Here is a 12,404-nt window from a genome sequence, read left to right as displayed (position 1 = left end):
GTAAAGCTCCCTCTACACTGTCCCATCAAACACTCCCAGGGCAGGTACAGCACGGGTTAGATACAGAGTAAAGCTCACTCTACACTGTCCCCATCAAACACTCCCAGGGCAGGTACAGCACGGGTTAGATACAGAGTAAAGCTCACTCTACACTGTCCCCATCAAACACTCCCAGGGCAGGTACAGCACGGGTTAGATACAGAGTAAAGCTCCCTCTACACTGTCCCATCAAACACTCCCAGGGCAGGTACAGCACGGGTTAGATACAGAGTAAAGCTCACTCTACACTGTCCCATCAAACACTCCCAGGGCAGGTACAGCACGGGTTAGATACAGAGTAAAGCTCACTCTACACTGTCCCCATCAAACACTCCCAGGGCAGGTACAGCACGGGTTAGATACAGAGTAAAGCTCCCTCTACACTGTCCCATCAAACATTCCCAGGGCAGGTACATCACGGGTTAGATACAGAGTAAAGCTCCCTCTACACTGTCCCATCAAACACTCCCAGGGCAGGTACAGCACGGGTTTGATACAGAGTAAAGCTCACTCTACACTGTCCCATCAAACACTCCCAGGGCAGGTACAGCACGGGTTAGATACAGGGTACATTGTAACCAATCGCCTGCAGTGCCAATACCGACTGAGGTTGACTGTGAGAACTGTCGTCATTACTGTGCAGGAAGTGAATCCTTAAACCCAACTCTGTTTTGCCTTCGACAGGAGAGTTTACTGCATTCAAATAGACGGAGCTTCATCGCCACCCATCGAAGCAGGTGTCCGCCATCACATCTTGTGCCCTCCCAGTTGTTCCGGGGTTTAACCTGCAAAGCAAAAACTACAGCTGTCGATAGAGCTGCCCGAGACTCGTTTGTATCGTTTTAAAGACAGACTCTGCCACCAGTTTCTGCCAAGCTGTAGTTTTGAAGTTGCTTGACGCACAAAGGCCGAGTCCCCTTTAACCAGCCAATAGGCTGATTGTCTCCCTTGAGGAAGAACAAAAGGCTTCCCTGGACATTGCTGGGGTGGGAGGGAGAGGGGCAGGGGTTGGAGGTGAAGTGGCACTCCGGCAGGGGATGCTAACAGTAGAGTGCAATTCTTCTGTGGCACTTGTATCCCCAGCTCCCTCCCGTTGCCTCTCTGCCCCAGGCGTGGTTGTGCAATAACCTTATTTATGACTAGGTGAGGCCCCGTTACAATTGAGTGGGTCTGTAGTCAGACGACTCGATTGGCTGGTGTCCCTCGGTCACCCGGGTGATGGGGCGCGGAGACGCGCAGTGACACTGAGCCAGCTTTTATTTATATATATTTTTTAATTTATTGGTCCTTTTTGCTGAGAGCACACCACACTATCCCTGCCACTCGGTATTACCGCTGCTCTTCAGTTCTCTGACTGATGCTTTTGTCTCAGAATATCTTTTTGGTTCCTTTCCTCTCCTCCCCCCATGCGAATTCTTCACGGTCAGTTAGAGATCTGAATGGTTGGCCCGGCAGTCCAGGAGGAGCCAGTGGAGTCAGTGAGCCATCACTGTTTACCCTAGGTGGTCGTCTGGAAAGGCTTTTCCCTCTTGCACTCTCTGCTGTTCGGGCCCCAATGGATGAGCAAAGTGGTTAGTTGGGTAAAATTGTTTTATTGCTCTTGTCCTCCAAGCAGTACTGGGGCAAGTGTTTAGTCCTTGAGCGGGACTGAATCGTGAGACGGGTTTTAAATACAGGCCAGGGAGCGACATGTCAATGGCCGGTCCCAGCTGAGTTCATTCATCCTTTCTGGGGCATGACAAACGGCGGCAGCACCTCCTGGGCTAGGAAGGAGGAAAGGGGCCAGGGACCCCACTCCTGATTATCGTCCAGTGACCCCTGTTGGGGTCGGGGGTGGGGGCACAGTGGGGTTATCAGGACAGGTGGTGGGGCAGGATTGGTCTCGGCTGTGATGCTGTCTGCATGGAATAGCCTGAAAGCACTCACCGTTGAGGCTCCATGGTACTGGAGGTCACCCACAGAACGGTATCCCAGGAAGGAGGTGGGAGAAAAACTGGGCAGGGGGCTGGAGATGATTCACCTTTTTCAGTGATTGTTACTCAGCGTTTGGAATCACTGGTTTGATGAGCTACTGGTTTCAGTGAAGGCCCTGCCCATTACCAGCAACACCAGTAATATTAAAGGGTGGGGCAAGGCAATTCCCAGTATTTGCCAATGTTTAGATCACTGGCTGCCTTTCTAGCCCAGTTCCCAGGAGTTTTACATTGAACCGTTTGTTGGGACCAGGTGGCCCAACACACACTGACGGTTCAAGTCCAAAATACCTGCAGCTCGTAAACCAGAGCAGTGCAACCACTCCCAGTCCCCATCTGGAGTCCTTCTGAGCATGACGTAGGATTCCCCAGTTGGTTCCATCATTAAAACAGCAGAGCCCAGCTCTCCGAGCCCCACAGCACAGCTCTCCGAGCCCAACAGCACCGAGCCCAGCTCTCCGAGCCCCACAGCACCGAGCCCAGCTCTCCGAGCCCCACAGCACCGAGCCCAGCTCTCCGAGCCCCACAGCACCGAGCCCAGATCTCCGAGCCCCACAGCACAGTGACCCTGTTATGTCGGACCTGGCACGAACTAGCTGTTCTTCTCCACGTCCATACACACTTGGCTCATTGTTTACTGTCCACATTTGCGATTACCCCGTTGACTTCATCCCTCTCGTATCTTATTTCCCCACAGCTCAGCATCCAACTCCCCCTTACCCTGAAAAGTGTTTTAAACCATTGAGTAACCATTGTTCTGAGCTCTGTTTTTAAAGTTACTTTTTATTTGTCATTCCTCTCCAGGCCAGGCTAAGTTGTGATCTGGTGGTTATTTGCAGTATTGAGGAGTAAAGCTCTGCCCTTCACACCCGTGGAAGGGTACAGGTTTGGTAGCAGACCAGCATATTCACCTTGGAGCTGTGCTGGGACCTGTCCAGCTCTGTTCATGGTGCTGATCTCTTCTTGCAGCTCACCACCAATGGCACTGCTTACTACTTGATAATGTTTTGAGGGCGGGAATGCGGGGTGCAGTATTCTGAGGCTAAGCCAGTGGTGGGGTGGGGGAGGAGCTGCTTTCATAATAGTCAGTTTTAAATAGTTAAGAGCTGTTGCAAATTCCACCAGGATGACCATCTGCTCATAGCACTCATTGTCTGGGGTTAGGCCATTTGTATAATTCACAAAAGAGGGAGCACCCTAGTAGTGGGAGTGACAAATTGCACATAGGTGAAATTTTAAGGGATGCAGACAGTGAAAGGTTAGTGGCAGAATGGGGTCACACTATTTCTTGCAGCCTTTGGGAAGGGTCAATGTTGCCAAGACTGAAAAGGCAACAGGATAAGGTGTGATATGTTAACAGTGAAGGGAAAGGAAGGAAAGCCAAGATGGGCCCAGCCAGTGAGGCAGCCTGTGCCCGTGGGCTGCTGAAGGAGAGGTGGTTCCGCTTCACAGGGCCATGCGCAGGCTGCAGGTGAGCAGCACCCATCACTGGCAGTGCCTGCCCGGCAATTTGTGTTTACAGCCATCCATGCACAGAAGACAGCACAGCTCAGCATCTGGCTCTCCACTGCCCCAGAGCCTGCGTGGACAGCTCGCCACAGCCATTGCCAGGCAGGTGTGGCCACATCTGTGATGGTGGCATCTTGGTGGATGTGACCAGTCAGACAGCGCACACTGGTCAGAGTGCTTCAGTGAGGGTTAGTCAGTCCCTCACGTCTCTGAACCATGGGGCCCGCCCTTCCGCTTTTACTGCATACGTGTCAGGAGGCCAGGCTCACTATTCATTTAAGAAACAAAGTAACTTTACAATGAAGACTGCTTTTTCCCACATGGCAGCTGTCTCCCATTCTGCCAGAACATTTCACACCTAATCTAGAGCCGTCTTTTGTCTCCACTAGTCCTATCACCATCTCGTCTCATTTTGAATACCTCTTAATGTCTCTTCACTTCTTTTCTCTCGCAGCCCTGCCTTTTAACCTATTTCATTTCCTTTCCAGTTTTGAAAAAGGGTTCACCTGAAATGTCGACTCTATTTTCTCTCCACGGATGTTGCCTGGCCTGCTGAGTTTTTCCAGCATTTTCTGTTATTTCGGATTTCCAGCACCTGCAGTATTTTGCTATCGTACTGCAGAATCCTGAGCTGTTGCAAATGGTTTGTTTCCACAAGTCAGTTGCAAGCACTGTCGGTGTTTCATTCACTCCCAGGAGTGTTCCCGCCTTCTCTGTTTCGTTATCCCAAAGGTTGTGAGTTTTGCCGCCGCGACTCGAGCCTCCGCTTCAGAACGACTGCTTTTTACATTTTATGTACTAAAAATATATAGGAGGGTAAAAAAAAAAACCTCTAGGGTAATGTTGAGATGTGCCCCCGACTGTGAATCTGGGGTAGTGGATCGGCTGCCTGACCGTTGGAGAATTCGCTCCATTTTAATCCCGGTGTTGGAAGCTGAATATTGTCTCCCCCTGGTGCTGCATCCTCCACCGGTCACCTTTCAAAGGAGTAACTAGATGCGGAGGGAGAGGGATGAAAAGCTGGCAGAGTGGGTGGGGTTTGTACTGTCAAAGTAAAACTAGTCAGTGTACATTTTTAAACCATTTGTATCCCTCCAAAATACAAAACACTAGTACAATAGAATCTCGTAATACAGAAGGCGGCCATTCAGCCCATCGTGCCAGCTCTTTGAAAGAGCTCTCCAATTAGTCCCACTCCCCTGCTTTTTCCCCATATCCCTGCAAACTTTTCCTTTGGTACGGTCCTCAATGTCCCGATCCTTTACGTATGACCTTCCATTATTTTTCTACCCCTAGGGGCAGCAGCTGACTCCAGTGCCATATCCAACGCCTGCCACTTCGCAAGGTACAGCAGGCTCCTCATTAGAAAATGCCATTGTCTCACATTCATGTTCTTTTTATAAATTAGAGAAAGCGTAGCTTCAAGTGGTCAATCTGTCTATTTCACTTTGGATCAGTGTGAAGACTAAATGTGCCCATACAGTTACACTGCATTCCCCCGCTCGCCTTGGGTACCATGGATTCTCACCTGTAAATTTGTACAATGGAATATATTGTCAGTTTGCTATAGAGCATGGATACAAAATTTTGATAGATAATTCAAAAAACCTTATTGTGTAAAGTTATTTAAAAGACTGTATTATAAAAAAGTTATATGTATGTGAATATGGGAAACACTATAATAAAGGACCTGCATGGAACTCAGGGCTGGCTTTGGCTGGTTATTCAGTGTCTGTGCACATTCTTCTTGCTTGTTAGCACTGTTGCCTCACAGCGCCAGGGACCCGGGTTCGAATCCGGCCTCGGGTGACTGTCTGTGTGGAGTTTGCACATTCTCCCCGTGTTTGTGTGGGTTTCCTCCCACAGTCCAGCGCGTTAGGTTGATTGGCTATGATAAATTGACCCTTAGTGTTAGGGGGATTAAATACGTGGGGTTACGGGGATCAGGTGGGATATGTGTTGGTGCAGGCTCGATGGGCCGAAATGGCCTCTATCTGCACTGTGGGGTTTCTGTGATTTCAGGTAGGTGGGTTGGTCTGGCTCCCTAATGCAATCGGTGCAGCATTACCTCAGACTATGAGGTGGGCAGGTTAACCCGATCTCGGTTGGAGTAGCAGTGAGATACTGCAGGGGGCCTCAGCACAGGGCGGGGGGGTGGTGGAGAAGAGGAATCAGCCACTATTCCCCTTCCCATGGCCATCCCTTCCCCACCCAGAGAGCCAGCTTCCTGGAAAGGATATGTGGTCCACCTGATCAAAGAGTCAGCTGCCAGTCTAGATTCACACAGGAATGGCCAATAGACCAGCGCTGCAGTGAGTGTGGGCCCCAGCGAGGAACAGTTAAATATCAAGCAGGCCCCATGTGCAATAGCAAAGTGAAGCAGGGGACTTGGACTCCGTTCCTGGGAATAGGGACTGCAGCAATTCCCATCTGATCCCAGGAGAGTGTTACTGGACCCAATGCACAGATTGTTTCATGGCTTCCCAAGCAATGTGAACCTTCTCACAGTCAGTTGCCCCAGACTGACACATGGTTAACCAGTCTATATAGTGTGCATTGGAACAGCTGCAGTGCCATGGTGCAAAGGGGAATGAAGAAATGGACATGGGTTCACACAACCACCAAGTGTTGCTCTGAGGTCCTACAGCCCATTAGGTCAGAGCAAGTGAATTTGTAGGTCATCTTACAGCTCCTCACAATGGGACACAGGCACTAATACCCCAGTAGTGTCACCATGAGTAAAGCAGTCTTATCCAGAGCTAGGGAACCACCAAGATATCTGGACAGAGCTTGGCTGCAATATCTCAAGGGAATGGGTGTTCTTTGCACAATACATTCAAGGTTTGGATTCAAAATGATATTAAAAAGGGGCTATGACCAAATTAAGGATTTTTTACACCACACTGTACAGGAGAAGGTAACCTTGTCTCTCAGCTGTTCAAGGGAAGGATGCAGGTGTGGGGGGAGCAGTGAATGTGATGTTTATCAGGGTGGAATGAACTGTTCATCAGGCACTGCTGATTTAAGGTGGTGGCAAACTGGTGAGAATGGCCAGTGGTAAAACCTGTGTGCCACCCAGTCCTGTTGTGAGGCAGAGTCAGCTGTGCCCAGAGGTCTTGTGGAACTGTTGAGAGCAAGGCACCAGGTGTAGGTGGGGTGGTTTCTAGTGGAGCAATTGGCAGCTACAGCTTGCATGATCTTCACAGACCATAAGAAATTGGAGCAGGACGAGGCCATTCAGCCCCCTCGAGCATGCGCTGCAATTCATTATCATGGCTGATCTTCAATCTTGACTCCACTTTCCTGCCTGTTCCACCTATCCCTCTATTCCCTTCAGAGTCCAGAACTCTTGATTTTAGCCTTGAATATTCAAGAAGAGCATCCACAGCCTTCTGGGGTAGAGAATTCCAAAGATTCATATCCCTGAGTGAAGACATTTCTCCTCATCTCCGTCCTAAAAGGCCAAGACAATGCCTGTTAGTTCTAGACTCTCCAGGCAGGGGAAATAATCTCACTATCTACACTCTCAAGCCCTCGCAATCTTGTATGTTTCAATGAGATCACACCTCATTCTTCTAACTCAAGTATAGGCCCAATCGATCTCTCATAGGACAACCCTCTCATTTCAGGAATCAATCTTTTGAACCTGCGTGGCACCCCTTCAAAGGCAAGTATATCCTTCCTTAAGCCAGAAGGACCAAGAGGTGGGGGGCAGGAGTAAAATGACAAGTGTAAATACTTTTGTTTATTTTCAATTCAACATATTTTGTATCCCTTCCAAGTTTGCCTTACACAAGTTTAAAACCTTGGTTTGTGACTCTCCTCCCTCTCTTTACCTGCTATTAAAATGTAATGATATAGTCAGTTAACTAATTCTGGTTCATCACTAAATCCAGCATGGCCTGTTCCCCTATCGGTTCTAAAACATTGTCCCAGAAAAGTACCAAAGACGGCCTAGAAATTTATAACTTACTATTCTGCTTCTCCCAGTCTGTGAAAATTAAAATCTATTGTAATCATTGCTTTTGCTATATGCTTTCCTGATCGACAGTAATGCAGAATGTATAAATACCAGGTCTAAATAAATCCCACCAGAGCCTTGCATCCTTTACTCTTCATTAATTCCACCTCCACTGCCCGATCGCACTTACTGAAATCCCCTCTTTCCACTGCAGTAATGTCTTATAATATTGCTACTACTCCTACTGACCCAATTTCCCTGTCCTTTCTAAAAGATCCTATATCCCAGAATAGTTAGCTTCCAATCCTGCCCATCTTGTAGCCAAGCCTACTACATACCCTTAACACTGAATTTATGCTTCAAATTTATTTCCTATGCTATGTGCATTAGTGTACAGGGTGACTCCCCACCCTGCCCATCTCTCACTTTGGCCAGTGTGGATTTACCCCTCCCTTACCTAGTTTAAATCTTGCCCCACTGCCCTATTTACACTTTCCCCAAGAACAGGAGTGCCTCTTCAGATTAGGTGATCATCCCATATGCAAGTCACCCCCTGATCCCAAAAGTGGTGCCAGAGTCCCAGGCATCCGAAACCCTCCCTTCTACACCATCCTACCAGAGTGTGGCACTGGGTGTAATCCAAAGATTACTACCCTGGAGGTTCGGCTTCTTGCAGAACCTCAAACCTACTCCAATCCATAGGTTCCCACATTAACCATGACCTCTGGCTGCTTGTCCTCCCACTCCAGAACCTTTTGTATTTGCTCAGATGTCTGAAACCCTGGCACCCAAGACCAACAACAAACAGGAGGTGGTGTAATGGAGGTGGAGGAGGCAGGCACCCCCCCCCCCAGCTGAGACTTCTAACCCTGACCCCAGCCTGTGTCGCATGGGTACATCAGGTGACAAGCTGGATGAGCCACAATTCCCTGGATGCAGAACTGGAATCGATTAGTGACTGAAGCAGGCAGGAATATGAAAATTAAAACTTTAATTACAGTTGAATTTTCCACAGAACTCAATTAAAATTAAATAAAATTAGATAAAAGCAAGATTATGCCATGGCCATTTTTAAATGGCAGGGTATGTTTGAGGTGCATTTCCCTTTTAAATACACTTCACTGAATAAAGATTCTGTTTCCCCCCCTGTACAAATGAGATCAGACTTGTCACATTTCTTGATAAAGGCTCACACTAACCCTGTTCAGGTGCTGGCATATCCCAGAGCCAGTGTGAGGAGTTGGCAGAAGCTTTAAAACCAAACCCACTGATGGGGACAAATCTGCTCAGTAACATTTCCAAGCAACACAGACAAATATATAGACAACCCAGACTCATGGCAAACCCTTGATGCCCCAAGTCCCCTCCAAGAGAGTTTTTGGAACCTAAAATGAGACATGCCATCAGTCGGAGTTACTGCTGCATTAGAGGGATCCAACTATAGTGGTTTATACCTGAAGGAGACAGCTAGCTCCTGGAGATCAGAGAAATAAGCAGGAAGGTTCAAAAGCTCAACATTTACAGGTTAGAGAAAGGCCATTTTGAATTACACAATATAAAAACTCAAGACAAGAGCTGCCATTACACACTGCAGCTTTGTACAGCATCAAAGGGCTAAAATGGGCTGGAGGTGATCAAAGCTTACATTATATTAAAGACTCTTGCCATTTAAAAAAAGTCAAACTTATTGCCTACTTCATTTTCATTCTGCTTTAGGTAGATGGATTTAACTATAACCCGAAGCCATCTATTGCCCTACTGAAGTTTCTCCAAGCCAGTTGATTCAAAGAACCCCCAGGCTGCTGCCATATTCTCATCCTCTCCCCCAACTTGAATGGCCCTCAGCAGCCACCACAGTTGAAGCTCATCGAGCGACTGGTTCTCCCTCCCACCATCCTTTGACTCCTCTTCTCTGGAAGAATTGGCCTCTTCACTGGATGCAGGGATTTAAGATCAGACTGTGGAAAGCCCTGAGAGAGTCTTGCCTTCATCAACTCCCTAAATGTATAGGGAGAAAAGGCAAAAATTAAAGGAATAATGAGCCCAAGCGCCATCATGTTGCGTAGTTTGTTAAATTGGAGTCAACAGAAACGGGCCATTTGTCTCAAGTCAACACTGATGTTTTCCTTCCTGAGTCACTTAATACCACATCTCCTGCTTGTGCCTCTACATCCTTCAGGGGGTTGATTCCTCCAGCTTTGAAGGTCATGGGAGTCACCTGGGTAACAGCACCAAGGAACATCATAAGAGGCACCCACAGAAACATCCATCACACCAACTCAAATGGGCATTCTTCATGCGAGCAGAGATAGTATTGGGTTATTTCATGAATGAACATCACAACCAAACCCAATCCCATTATCTTCAGACATACACATTCCAACTATGGTGACTGAGCAGATCAAGAGCAGGACCTTGGAATTCTTCTTTCCACTCCCCCTCCCAGTTAGCCCAGGGCCAGAGGTCAATTACAGCAGCCTGACAAGAGCAACTAATTCAGCCGAAAGGATTGAACCTTACATCACCATTGTGTATTTGGATCAGTACTAAACTGGCCATGGCCACTACCCAACAAGGCCTCAGGGAACTAATTAGTTGTAGTTCTGGAGGTGCTACCTTTCCAACACAAGCATTCAGCTGCTGGTGTTCATGTATAGGAGGGGAACAGTTTATCCATTTACAGAAATTCAATTCCCCAAACTGGGTTTAAGGATCCAAAGGTTTGCATCTGCCCAAGATGGAGCCAGTTGTGTCCACTAATGGGAAAATGAAATAAACTGGAAATCTAGGACAATCAGCATGTCAAGAGAACAGGTAGGTTATGACATTTTGGGTGTTCAGAATGCAAGGGTATGCACAGGAAGCATCAATGTTCCTTTTCACAGGTCCTGAATGACCCACTGTGCATTTCTAGCACTTTCTGGTCTTATTCATTAACAGCTAGATGGAGCAGCACAGAATGAGTTTTTGTAAACTCCTGCTTTACCAGGACCTCAAAACTGGAACACTATCTCCTGGTCATTCATCTCTTTCCCCACCATACAACATTAAAAGCCAAGGTTGAGTTACCCAATCATCTCAATGCCAGGCTCATAGCAAGGGGGCAGGTCGATGGGGTTGAAGTTTGAGGTAGGTTTGTTGGACCTCTTGACCCTGTTCCTAGAAACTTAAAATTACAACCATGCTGGTCACCTGCACTCTGGGCAACACTTCTGCCTCCCAGTTACTGTGAATAACCCAGGTTTGCTCCCCACATTTCCAATACCTCTCCAACATGGCTGTCCTGAAACGTTCCACATTGAGCTCTTTCCGGAGCTGCGAGGCCAACTTCCTGGAATTCCTGCAAAGGACGGGGTGTCTGGTCAGTGCAGCCGAGGACGGTCTCTCCACAGGATCAGGGCGAATCATGAGCTGGTTCAGAAGAGAGCACAGCCATTAGAACAGAGACACTGCCCAATGGAGCGAGATTAGAAACATTTGCTCAGCTGTTGGCATAAGCAAGTGAATATTCCAAGAACTAAAACTGTACAATCCAAATAAATTAACTTTATGCTGATCTGTTATCCAACTTACTTTTTGGAATTGAAAAAAGGTTGCAGCAAGTGGTTAGAATTTCACACCATTAAGCACTGGATACTACCCATGAGAGAGAGTGTGTGTCTTACACATTAAGAACACAAGACATGGGAGTAGGCGACATGGCCCCTCAAGCCTGCTCCGCCATTCAATATCATGGCTCAACTTTGACAGCAACTCCACCTTCCCGCACTATCCCCATATACCCGGATTCCCTTAGTGCCCTAAAATCTATCGACCGGTCTTGAATATATTCAATGACTGAGCAGCCACAGCCCTCTGGGGTAGAGAATTCCAAAGATTCACCACCTTCTGAATGAAGAAACTTCAGTCCAAAATGGCTAACCCCTTATCCTGAGACTATGATCCCTGGTTCTAGACTCTCCAGCCAGGGGAAACAGCATCTACCCTATCAAGCCCTCGAGAATGTTACACATTTCAATGAGATCACCTCTCATTCTTCGAAACTCTAGAGAATATAGGCCTAGTCTACTCAATCTCTCCTCATAGGACAATCCCCCCATCCCAGGAACCAGTCTGGTGAACCTTTGTTGCACTCCCTCTATGGCAAGTATATCCTTCCTTAGGTAAGGAGGCCAAAACTGTACACAATACTCCAGGGTGTGGTCTCACCAGGGCCCTATATAAAATTGCAGATCAGATTATTGAGGAGATGATTAAGAGAATGAGCAAACTACCAGGACGAGCAGACAGTTGAGGCCTGGATATTGGACTCCTTAACAGCTAGATGTTACATTGGGATGGTATTCTGGATAACAACAAGTATTGGAAATGAGCCAGGATTGTGTTGGTCATCTTGGGGAGTTAAGGGTCAACAGTCAAACTTTTGTATCTTGGAGCAACAGGATTTCCAATATAAACAGGATGACTTTGATGTGTCGTGAGAGGAATGCATAGCTTGTCTTCTGATCTATAAAGTGATTATGTAAAGAAATGCATAACAGTAATGACGTCACCCATGAATGATTAAACATTAGGGGCTAGGGTAATAAAACATGGGTAGGAAGAATCCATTAGCTATAGTATCGAAAGATAACAGTTGGTAAAGCTTTTTCTTCAAAGGGTTTAAGGACAGTTAGATCAGGAAGTCTTGTTTAGGGGAAGTAGTTTTGTGGTAAACAACTACAAGTGTTTACATAAATAGTCTGTCTTCAAAAGATTTGGGAACAGATACGTCATGAGGTCTTATCTAGGACATACACCTTTGATGCAACGACTCTATACAGTTAGGCTGATCACCTGTACTGTATCAATAAAGTCTGTTCTGTATACCGCACTACGAAGTGTCTCGTGCTCACTTGAAACGTTGTGAACCAGAGGAAGAT

The 12,404-nt window shown here is 47.2% G+C and overlaps 2 protein-coding genes across 5 annotated transcripts in view; one reads left to right on the top strand and one right to left on the bottom strand.

Moving 5' to 3' along the window:
• braf (B-Raf proto-oncogene, serine/threonine kinase) overlaps positions 1-5,225 on the top strand; it is a 162,903-nt gene extending 157,678 nt beyond the window's left edge. For both annotated transcript variants that reach the window (XM_086008585.1, XM_086008586.1), the window contains one exon: positions 724-5,225. In XM_086008585.1, coding sequence (XP_085864711.1) covers positions 724-746 — 23 coding nt within the window. In that variant the 3' untranslated portion in view covers positions 747-5,225. The remainder of the gene's footprint in view (positions 1-723) is intronic.
• A 3,231-nt stretch (positions 5,226-8,456) lies between these two features.
• Positions 8,457-12,404, bottom strand: part of LOC147105970 (wee1-like protein kinase 2) — a 38,892-nt gene continuing 34,944 nt past the window's right edge. For 2 of the 3 annotated variants that reach the window (XM_086008582.1, XM_086008583.1), the window contains 2 exons: positions 10,748-10,893; positions 8,457-9,480 (listed from right to left, as the gene is read on the bottom strand). In XM_086008582.1, the coding sequence (XP_085864708.1) occupies positions 9,324-9,480; positions 10,748-10,893 (303 nt within the window). In that variant the 3' untranslated portion in view covers positions 8,457-9,323. Of the gene's footprint in view, positions 9,481-9,524; positions 10,649-10,747; positions 10,894-12,404 lie in introns of those variants that run through there. The other variant, XM_086008584.1, reaches the window with a different exon arrangement.

The sequence above is a fragment of the Somniosus microcephalus genome, chromosome 16 (genome assembly GCF_052327205.1).
Source record: "Somniosus microcephalus isolate GS21.2 chromosome 16, FLI_Smic_1.0, whole genome shotgun sequence".
NCBI classification, from domain to species: Eukaryota; Metazoa; Chordata; class Chondrichthyes; order Squaliformes; family Somniosidae; genus Somniosus; species Somniosus microcephalus.
Note: the sequence above shows the minus strand (reverse complement) of the source record. Positions and strands in the feature narration are given on the sequence as shown.